General features: G+C 39.5%; 1 protein-coding gene across 1 annotated transcript in view; it reads right to left on the bottom strand.

Annotated features, from left to right (window-relative positions):
- Positions 1-3,333: 3,333 nt before the first annotated feature.
- Positions 3,334-11,832, bottom strand: part of CNTNAP2 (contactin associated protein 2) — a 1,742,807-nt gene continuing 1,734,308 nt past the window's right edge. The window contains exons 30-31 of the mRNA XM_017502914.1: positions 10,636-10,716; positions 3,334-4,623 (exon numbers count right to left, since the gene is read on the bottom strand). Coding sequence (XP_017358403.1) covers positions 4,424-4,623; positions 10,636-10,716 — 281 coding nt within the window. The 3' untranslated portion in view covers positions 3,334-4,423. The remainder of the gene's footprint in view (positions 4,624-10,635; positions 10,717-11,832) is intronic.

Below are 11,832 nucleotides of genomic sequence, written 5' to 3'. Positions count from 1 at the left end.
AAAAAAAAAAAAAAAAAAAAAATGGCGGGGTGGGGGGCGGCATTACTTCTTAGCTCAAGTCAGCTGGGCATATTGTTATTCTTTGTTTCTCACCAGTTTAGGATCAGGTGGTTCTGCTGGGACTAGCAACTGAGGACGTATATTTGGCTGGCTGACTTGAATCCAATTTAATAATTGCTGCCATTTTTTCTGAAAACTGCTCAACAGAGTAGTGAGAAGAAAAAAAAGGTGGGGCAGTTTCAAATCAGGTGTTAGTTGTTTGGAGGCATGAGACATAAAGGGGCCATGGAAACACTCGCTGCATAAGAGGAGGACATGGGATATAGTGTGGTGAGGAGACGAAGAGAAGTAGGATTGAAAAGAACAGATTCCAACACAGAAGCAGAGAAAAGCTCCTTGACACGACCTGAACACTTGCGTTTACAAGTTCCATAGCTGTGTGCTTGCTCCTGAAGTGCTTCCGACAGCTTCTGTCTGCCCAGCTCTCAGCCTGCTGATGGTGGCTGCTCAGCAGATGCTCAAAAGTAACATTAAGATGAACTCTTTGGCTCAGGCCATTGCTTTTTCTTGTGCCTCGGAATTCCTGCTCTTGTGAGTAAAGGATGCTTGTTTGTCAAATGTAGGGCAGTAAGACTTTTCTAGCAAAGGCTCTCTAACTTCTTGTTTTCAGCCCTTTAATAAAAACTTCCAGATAACAAATCTCTTTTTTTGAGCAGTTGATTGAAAGCCATAAGCGGAAATATATTTTTATATATTAAGAAGAGCCAGAAAATAATTGAACAAAATGACTTTTTCAACCTCCTAGATCCGCTTACCTGAACTGCAGGGAATATGCTATTTTGAGAGCTTAGAATAGCACTAACCTTGCATTCATTCAAAGTCATCTACTCTCAGCTTCTCAAAACATCGATATTTGCTTCATACACGGATGTTTCCTGCACAACCTTAATCAGCCATTAACTTTCCCTGAAACTTCAAAACAGCCTCTTTTTTTTTTTTTTTTTTTTTTATACATATTATTTAAAGAGGCTACTACCAGCATACTTGTGCTTGATTGACAATGTATTGGAATGTAAGATGTCAAGATTCTGTGAGATGTGAATGACAAAGCAGGACTAGGCACTGAGCCCTTGGGCGGTGATGTCTTAGTTATAAAGGCTGCATTGTGCTAGGCTGTCCAGGGAGAGAGTTGGAAGAAAGACTTACTTCCTTTTCCTCACATAAATAGATTATTTACTATTTGAAATGTACTGGATATGGCCTTCATAAACAGATGCAGGGATTTTTTGTTAAACCCATAATCCCAAGGAGAGGTCAAGATTTCCAGCATTTATTTGGCACCTAGTTACTTAATACTTTATCCACCTTTTGGTTTCCTGTCTGATGGTCACATTGGAACCCTCTTTAAGAGAGAGACAGTGTCCTAAATGTCTTAATTGATGGTGATATGGGAGAACCACGGATCCCTGCAGTCATTCTAGTGTCCTAGGTTTGAAATGTTGGTGAGAGGATTGGGTCTCATTTTTCACCTTTTGTGGCAAGAAAAGGAGAGGGAGGAGAAAGAATGAGAACATTTTAGTAGCAGAAGCTGTTTTGGGTGGCTTTAATCCCCTACTCATTTTGGGAAAAAAGGAAAAGTGTTGAGACAATGAATAATGAACAGAGCTATCATGGGAATTCCAAGAAATAGTATATTTTCATCTGGCATTAACTGTTAAGTGCAGAAGTAATACCTGTAAACCAGGTTTAAAAACCAGAAACACACACGCCTGTAATCCCAGCACTTTGGGAGGCCGAGGCGGGAGGATCACGAGGTCAGGAGATCAAGACCATCCTGGCCAACATGGTGAAATCCCATCTCTACTAAAAATACAAAAAAATTAGCTGGGCATGGTGGTGCACGCCGGTAGTCCCAGCTGCTCAGGAGCCTGAGGCAGGAGAGTTGCTTGAACCCAGGAGGTGGAGATGGCAGTGAGCCAAGATGGCGCCACTGCACTCCAGCCTGGTGACAGTACGATACTCCATCTAAAAAAAAAAACCCAGAAACACTTACAAAACATTATGTTTAAAATTTGCTTTCAATAATACATAAAATAACTCTTAATGGTATCATCTTGGCTAAATAAAACAGCCTTTGCTTTCAATATGTCATTTGTAAATGTTACATTGTTCTGATATTTAGTGATATTAAATACTTAACCATTTTAAATATTTTATAGAAGAATGACTAAAACCTTTTAAAATTAAGGGTGTTCATGACAGTGCCTGAGCTCAGTCAGCAATGGTAAAAGTGCTTCAGGATTCCCTTTTATTCTGTTACCTTGACCTGCATGGGAAGCAACTGGTCCAGTGTCTCCTTTGGAATGTGCTGTGCACTGCTGTAATGTGCCATTGGCAACTCTAGATAACGTCTTCCATTACCCAAGAAACTGACATGCTCCAGTAAGTTAGGCATATTGAGACTCTTGAAAAAGTTTGCATAATTCTAACAGAGTAGAATTTCCATATTTTGAGCCAGGCCATCAGAACAATAGCATCCATACCTTTGAAACCTCCTCTTAACCTCTTCCAGGCAGAGAAGGAAAAAGTGATCATATTTAATTCCTCAGAATAATGGAGTCTCAAGATTTTTTAAAAAGTGCTTATGAAGTAGAGGCTTGAAATATAATGATCATAGATGGTAGTCTTTCTTCTTGTTATTTTTTTTTCCGAGTGGAGCCTTGCTCTGTCACCCAGGTTGGAGTGCAGTGGCATGATCTCAGCTCACTGCAACCTCCATCTCCCGGGTTCAAGCGATTCTCCTCCCTCAGCCTCCCACGTACGGGGACTACAGGCGCGTGCCACCATGCCTGGCTAATTTTTTTTGTATTTTTAGTAGAGACAGGGTTTCACCGTTTTAGCCAGGATGGTCTATATCGCCTGGCCTTGAGATCCACCCACCTCGGCCTCCCAAAGTGCTGAGATTACAGGCGTGAGCCGCTGCGCCAGGCCTATAAGTGACAGTCTTTCTAGAAGTAATTTTTGTGTAATCAGTTTAAAAAATAAAATTATTTTTGGATGCATTGTCCCATTTGTTTACATGAAGTCTGTTATTTTTAAATATAATCAATGAGTTATTTGTTAAATAACTGGGTCAAGGTTTCTGATTAAGAGGTGTGATTAACTACACTTGTCCATCCTCTGAGAAGTAACAAGTACCAGGTTTGTGAGGAAATTGAGGTTCGAATGTGTCCGTCTTAGAAGATCCCTGAATCACAGCAGTGTGACTGAATGGAACAACACGTGGAGTAGTTGATTTAAAATATGGCAGTGTTTTCCATATGATCCAGAGTGACAGCAGTAATAACTTGGCTTTATTGTGTTGCGTCCGTTTATAGGACACTGTCTGTTAGGATTTTGTCACAGGGGTGGAAAAACTACCAGAGATGGAAAGCAAAATAAGCGCAACCTAGTTGATGTAGTCACTAGAAATTATCCATACTTTTGTTACAACTATGAAAGAAAAAGAGCAAACAAATCATAACATCTGGCTCTAATTCCCCACTGAGGCGCTTATACACATATAAATCCAATATGTTTCAGATAAAACAGGAAAAAATGTTTTGTAACAGCTGGTCACCACGGTATTGCAGCAGATAGTTACAGATATTGAATTGGTCTAAGACTACATATGTGGAACAATATTAGCTTAGTAGAATTCAATGAAAAATCAAACCAATGACCCTAATATAAACTACCTTCCCTGGTTCTTTAATGTCTCTCTCCAGTTGTGCCAATTGTGTCGCTGCACACCAGGTGCCATGTACTCTCTTCAACTGCTGGTATCGGTCAGGAACCCCAGATTCCAGAGAGCTGGTGCAGATGGAGGTCTGCTTGAAAACTGGCAAAGACTAAGTTCTCTTTGCCCCTTTCTTTTCCAACGTAAAGGATGTGAAAGGAAATAGTAGGTGAACACGAACTATTTACTACAACAGCCCATTAAGGTTGACTAGAAGCAAAAGGAAGAGAATGTTGGGGCCATATGTAGGTGCATCAGCTTTTCTCAAGAAAAAATACCCACGTTCTAAGGGCTCGTAAAAACGTAGAAAACTTGCCCTGTAACCACGGGTCTTTAGAACACCTCTAAACACACACAAAATAAGACAGATATTACCTACAAATTTCAACCATTGCTTAAACTCTAAAAGCATTGTGTGTATTATTTTGTTTTGATACAGAAGGGAAAACTCAGCTATAAAGAAATATTAAAAAGTTTTTTTTGTTGTTGTGGTGATCAGTCTCAAGAATATTCCATTGCCTGCCTCCCCCAACTTGTGCTGATATTTTAAGGATGTGCTCAAGAGTATGAAGCAGCGTGCTTTTGTCCCTTTCTCTCCTCCCTAGTAATTCCCTCCTCCCTATCCCATCGCCAAGCAGCCACCCCTCAAATGAGCCATTCCTTTTTGCTTTCATCAATGGTCTCTGTGAAGTTGGGGTCGTTGTTCATGATGGCAGCGTCCGCACTCTCTGCCGACTCGGCCCCCTTGGCTTCGTTGGTGTGGTAGGTGCCCTTGTGGCGGAACATGTACCGGATCAGGAAGACCAGCGTGCAGAGGATGGTGAAAATCACCACAGCAATGACCCCTGGTGGAGACAGGAGAAGCACGAGAGATTAGACAGGGCCCGGGTGTCCTTCCGATACGGTGTCCCCGCTTCACTACAGCTCCCTCAGACACAGCCCTCCCCCATATAGAACACAGACTCCAAAACAGCAAAGACAACAGAAATGAAGTCAGATTTCTGTTTTTGTCCAGGAAGGGGTAACAGGAAAAACAGGAGTAACTTGTCTTCCAGCCGAAGGTAACTAAAATACTGGACACAATCTATGAAATGACAGGTTTCAGGCATTAGACAACAGGCAGAGCAGAACCATGGTGTCTGAGAACAGGGGAAAAAAAAGGAATCCTACTTTTTTTTAGTTTTCTGGCTGGTAGTGATTTTTGGACAGCAGTGTAGGGAGGGAAAGCACAAGAAAGCACAGTGCTTTCTCCTAAATGGAGAGGGGAGACAGAGAGACAGAGACAGTGAGAGAGCGAGAGCGTGCGCTGTGTATGGAAATAACCCTGATAATCTGCACAGAAGTCTCTTTGAATTCGTGGCCGAATACTACTAACGTGTGCATGTACAGAATGAAAGCCCACAGGCCAGGCAAAAACCAGTGACTAAAGAGCTGTAAGCAGAATGATTTCCAGAGCTCATAGAGGGCTGGGAGATTTTTATATTCCAACCAAGCACACTGAAGAGACCTCATTGAACAATCAGGGCATTTAATACAGTTGATAGAATGGTCATGTTGAAGATGTTTTGCTAAAATAGGCCTAGAATAAAGACTACTCTAGACATGCCCTTAAAAAGCTTTAAAACACATCTAAATAACATCAAGCTGCCAGTAATTTAATCGCCTGCTAAAACAAACCTCATTATTCATTAATGAAAGACAATAAAACTCAAAAACTCAATGGAACATTAGTAATATTTAATATCCAATAAAAATTATCCAACATTCAGAGAAAAAATAAAGTAGGAAAATGTCACCTGACCAGAAGAAACATCAGTCTATTAGAACGAGATCCAAAAATGACAGAGAATGGAAGGGGCAGATAAGGATAGCACAACAGCTATTATAAACATGCATAGGGATTTAAAGGAAAACATGATTAAAATGCGGGGAAAAAGAAAAGAGATAAAAATGAAACAGTGGAACTTGTAGAGGTGAAACACACAATATCTGAAATGAAAAAAATGCTGGATCAGGCTAGGCACAGTGGCTCATGCCTGTAATCCCAGCACTTTGGGAGGCTGAGGTGGGTGAATCATCTGAGATCAGGAGTTCAAGATAAGCCTGGCCGACATGATGAAACCCTGACTCTACTAAAAGCACAAAAATTAGTCAGGCATAGTGGTATGTTCCTGTAGTCCCAGCTACTTGGGAGACTGAGGCAGGATAATCACTTGAACCTGGGAGGTGGAGGCTGCATTGAGCTGAGGTTGTGCCACTGCACTCCTGCCTGTGTGACAGAGCAGGACTCTATCCAAAACAAAACAAAACAAAAAAACTGGATGAAATAATACAGATTAGATAAAACAGAAGTAAATATAACTGATTTAAACACTCCAATTAAAAAATAGAGACAGTAGATAAAAAAGATGCCAACTATATGATGTCTACAAGACATGAGCTATACAGGTGAAAAAAGGGTGGGAAAAGATTGCAAACAATAATCATAGTAAGCTGGAATAGCTACATTAATATGAGAAAAAGAACAAGGTTGTTAGTAGAAATGAATAACATTTCATAATGACAAAAGGGTGAATTCATCAATAAGCCATAATGATTCTGAATGTGCATAAACCAACGGAAGTACAAAATAAATGAAGCAAAAACTGGTAGAACTGGTAGGAGAATTAGACCCATTTGCAATTATACTTGGAGATTTTAACACTGTTCTGTCAGTAACTGATAGAACAATTGAACAGAAAATCTGCAAAAATTTAAAAGACCCGAACAATACCATTAACAAACATTACCTAATGACATTAGACCAATCCTATATATCTTTCTTAAAATAGAGGAGAAAACAATACTCAATTCATTTTATGAGATCAGGATTATCAGAAAAACATTACAAGAAAACTATGGAGGAATATTCTTTTAAATAGAAGTTTAGCAAATCAAACCCAGCAATATGTAAACAAGATCATATATTACAATGAAGTAATGTTAATCCTAGGAATGCAAGGTTGGTTCAACATTAAAAATAAAGCAATGTGATTTACTAAATTAAGCAAATAAGGAGTAAAACAATATGATCATCGAAATAAACGCGGAAAAAGCATTTGGAAAACTTCCAGTATCCATTCATCATACAACCTTCAGTTAACGATGAGTAGAAGAAACTTTCCCAACCTGATAAAGAACATCTATTGGAAACCTACAGCCAATATCCTATTTATTTATTGAGATAGTTTCATTGTTGTTACCCAGGCTGGGGTCCAATGACATGATCTTGGTTCACTGCAACCTCTGCTGCCTGAATTCAAGCGATTCTCCTGCCTCAACCTCCCAAGTAGCTGGGATTACAGGTGCCTACCACCACAGCAAGCTATTTTTTTTTTTTTTGTATTTTTAGGAGAGGTGGGGCTTCACTATGTTGGCCAGGCTTGAACTCCTGACCTTGGGTGATCCATCCGCCTTGGCCTCCCAAAGTGCTGGGATTACAGGCATGAGCCACTGCACCTGGCCACCAATATCCTGTTTAATAGTGAAAGATCAAACACATTTTCCTACCATAGGGAACAATGCAAAATTGTGACATCTCAACACTTTTACTCACTTTTATACTGAAAGTCCTACCGAATGCAATAAAACAATTAAAAAACATATAGATTGGAAAAAAAACATTAAAAAATGTCATTATTGTGAGATAACATGCTTGTTTAGATAGACAACTAAGGAATATACAAAAAAAAAAATTACTAGAACAGCAAATTTAGCAAGGTCACAGAATACAAGGCTGATATAAAAGATCAATTATGCTTTTATATGCCAGAAAGAAACACCTAGAAAATGAAATATAAAATAACAATTGCACAAGTTTAAGAGTTGTTCAAGACTTCTCACTGAAAACCGCAATATGTTGCTGAGAGAAATTAAAGAAACAAATAAATGTATAGATATGCCAGGCAAAGACAGAAATACTAGGCCAGCTGCAGTGGCTCACACCTGTAATCCCAGCACTTTGGGAGGCTGAGGCGGGCAGATCACCAGGTCAAGAGATCGAGACCATCCTGGCCAATGTGGTGAAACCCTGTCTTTACTAAAAATACAAAAATTAGCTGTGCATGGTGGCACATGCCTGTAGTCCTAGCTACTTGGGAAGCTGAGGCAGGAGAACTGCTTGAACCCAGGAGGCAGAGGTTGCAGTGAGCAGAGATTGCGCCACTGCACCCCAGCCTGGTGATGGAGTAAGACTCCATCTAAAAAAAAAAAATAGAAATACTAAATATTGTTCAGATGTTCATTTATAGATTTAGTACAATCCCAATCTAAATCATAGCCAATTTTTTGATAGAAATTTATAAGCTGATTCTAAATTTTATATAGAAATGCAAATGACATAGAAGAGTCAAAATAATTTTGAAAAAGGATTAGAGAACTTTTATTGCTTATTTCAAGACAGTATAAAGATACAACAATGATGCAAGCATGGAATTGGCTAAGGAAAGATACATAGACCAATGAAACAGAACAAAAAGCCCAGAAAATAGACAGACACAGACACACACACACACACGAGTCAATTGCCGTTTGACAAAAGTACCAAGAAAATTCAATTGAGGAAAAGTATAGTTTTTTTTTTTTTTTTTTTTTTTTTTTTTAAAAAATTTTTTTTTTTTTTTTTTTTTTTTTTTTTTAAAATTTTTTTTTTTTTTTTTTTTTTTTTTTTTCCCAAATAGTCTTGGAATAAGTAGATATTCATTTGGAAAATACTGACTTTGACTCTCCTCTCACACCATTTATAAACATTAACTCAAAGTGATTAAAGACCTAATGGTAAATGATAAAGCTATACAACTTCTAGAATAAAGCTGAAAATCTTCAAAACCTTTGGGTAGGCAGACTTTTTAGATAGGACAAACAAACCACAAATTATAAAAAGACAGGCCAAGCACAGTGGCTCATGCCTGTAATCCTAGCACTTTGGGAGGCCGAGGCTGGTGGATTGCTTGAGCTCAGGAGTTTGAGACCAGCCTGGGTAACACAGAGAAACCCCGTCTCTACTAAAATACAAAAAATTAGCCATGTGTGGCAGTGTGTGCCTGTAGTCCTAGCTGCTTGGGAGGCTGAGGCAGGAGAATCGCTTGAACCCTCAAGGCAGAGACTGCAGTGAGCTGAGATCACACCACTATACTCCAGCCTGGGTAACAGACTGAGATTCCATCTCAAAAAAAAAAAGTTATAAATCTGTTACATTTATAGGTGCATGTTATACTTCAATTAAGTTGATTAAAAAAGAAGCAAAAAAAACATTGAGGATTGGGATCTTGATGACAACAGGGATGCCAATATTGATCTACACATGAAGCTCAATGGCTGTCCTAGGAGAGTCAAATTATTATGTAGCTGTCCATGGTGCGAAGAAAAGACTGGAATATTTTAAATGCTACAGCTTATTAATTTTCTGATACATTTTTATTTTTCATTGTGCAAATTAATGGGGTACCTGAGAAAATTTGTTACACATATATAAGTTATAGTGATCAAGTCATAGTGTTTAGGGTGTTCATCAATCGAGTACGATACATTTTTGTTAGACACAGTCATCCTACCCTGCTAGCAAACGTTGAATTTGTTCCTTTTATCTTACTGTATTGTATGCTTGCACCCTGCAATGCACTTCACTCCATTCTCCTTCCTCCTCCTGCTCAACTTTCCCAGTCTCTGTTACCTGTTCTTCTTTCTACCCCGATGTTTTTGAATCTTTTAACTCCCGTGTATCAAAGAGCATGCAATACTTTTCTTTTTATGCCTAGCTTATTTCACTTAAAATAATGACCTCCAGTAATTTGCTGATAAATTTTTATTATGGTAACTGAAACCAGGCTGGGATTTTCCTTTTCATTTTTTATAGTATGCTATCCTGGACCATTTGAGATGTGAAAGAATGAGACTGAAAAAGATCAGAGTATAAAGAAGTGTCCTTGCTGCGGTCACTACTACCTACGTGTGTATTCTGAATCTGTCCAGCTCACCGCTCCCATTTGTTTTTTATAAGCAAGCATTAAAAAGTAGCCAGGTTGGCCATGTGTGGCGGCTTACGCCTGTAATCCCAACACTTCAGAAGGCCCAGGTGGGCGGATCACCTGAGCTCAGGAATTCGAGACCAGCCCGAACAACATGGAGAAACCCTGTCTACTAAAAATACAAAATTAGCTGGGTGTGGTGGTGCATGCCTGTAATCCCAGTTACTTGGGAGGCTGAGGCATGAAAATTGCTTGAACCTGGGAGGCAAAGGTTGCAGTGAGCTGAGATCATGCCATTGCACTCCAGCCTGCAACAAGAGCGAGACTCTGTCTCAGAGGGAAAAAAAAAAAAAAAAAAAAAAAGTAGCCAGGTGACACTTTAACTGTATTTCCTTTTTTTTTCTTTGAGATGGCGTCTCACTGTCGCCCAGGCTGGAGTGCAGTGGCACAATCTCAGCTCACTGCAACTCTGCCTCCCGGGTTCAAGCAATTCGTCTGCCTCTGTCTCCCGAGTACCTAGGACTACAGGTGTGAGCCACCATACCTGGCTAATTTTTGTATTTTTAGTAGAGATGGGGTTTTGCCATGTTGGCCAGGCTGGTCTTGAACACCTGACCACAGGTGATCTGTCCACCTTGGCCCCCCAAAGTGTTGGGATTACAGGTGTGAGCCACTGTGCCCGGCCATATTTACTATATTTCTTCACATCATACTTCATAAGCTTATGTCCTATTTAAACGGCAAAATGAATAATGTAAAAATCTGGAAAACTTTTTTCCTAGACTACTGTGTTATTGACAGTTACTACTTAGGTGAGTAGCCCCACATAAGCCTACTCTGCACATCACCTACCTCCAATGATAGCCGAGTTTCTGTTGACTCCATTTCTTATAGCTTGGCCTTGTCCTGGATTATATGGAAAATCCGCACTGGCTGCACAGAAAGATAAGAAAGTCAAGTGTCAGAGTCAAGTACACCACTGATCCCAAATAATTTGATACCTATTTCTTCAACTCTTCAGCACCTCCTGTTTTCCCAAATGAAATCTCCATTTCAGATGGATCCCTCTTGCCATTGTCTCCCACAAGAATCACAGCAGCCTCCATCCCTGTTCCTGCTGTTTCACTTTGCACAAGGCCTGGGTAAACACGTCTTTCCACTTGGAGCAATATTAGAGAATCCTAGAACTACCTGAGCTGGCCTGCTGCAGTTCCACAGACGGACGAGTTTATGCATTGGAATATGTTTTCTTACATTTGGTTGAAATCTGGTTCCCATCCACTTTTAACTCCATGCACAACTGGTGGCATTGAATATATTTGTAGATGAGCTTTTCACAGCTATAGTATTAAAAAGTTTGAAAAGGAATCATTCCTTGAAACTCATATTTTTCATGGCTCTAATTAGACACTGGCACACTTCAGGAATTTGTAAGGGGGTAATGATTCAAAACGATTGAGAAGAATATTAACTGCCTAGTGCATTTTCTATTTCTTTCCCTATTATAAGAATCAGTTGTGTTAAATTTAGGTCTTTGTCTAAGGTAAAACAAATTTGAAGCCCAGAAAAAGCAAATAGATCCTGAAGTCTGTCTGCAGGTCAGCAGAGTATGTTCTATCCACAGGACCTAATTCAACTTCAGGAACGATTCATGTGTGTTGGTCTTCTGCTGGAGAAGTTAAGGTAAATCTTCCTATAGAAGCACATCACCTTAGTTGAAAGCAAGCTCTGGCTGCTGGTTGGTGCCAATTAAATGTACAAAGAATTTAGAATACTTATTTGGTACAATGAAATGTGTACACGCCAGGCAAATGGGTTTATGTTATGATTCAGGGAGAATGTTGCTATGTACTCTGTTTTCTGACACTAATTTATTCCCGGGCCATAGACTTCCAAGATTCTCCAGGATAATGAAGAAAAGCAGGTACAGCCCTTTTTTCCTTTTCTCTTGGAAATACGGCAACCAAAAAGGGAGATTCCAGATTCTGCCAAAGCATGTGATTTAATCCTTTGTCTCTTAGACTTGATTTTTTTTTTTTTTTTTTTTTT

This window comes from Cebus imitator, unplaced genomic scaffold (genome assembly GCF_001604975.1).
Source record: "Cebus imitator isolate Cc_AM_T3 unplaced genomic scaffold, Cebus_imitator-1.0 Scaffold304, whole genome shotgun sequence".
In the NCBI taxonomy this organism is placed as follows: domain Eukaryota; kingdom Metazoa; phylum Chordata; class Mammalia; order Primates; family Cebidae; genus Cebus; species Cebus imitator.
This window is presented reverse-complemented; position numbering and strand designations above follow the sequence as displayed.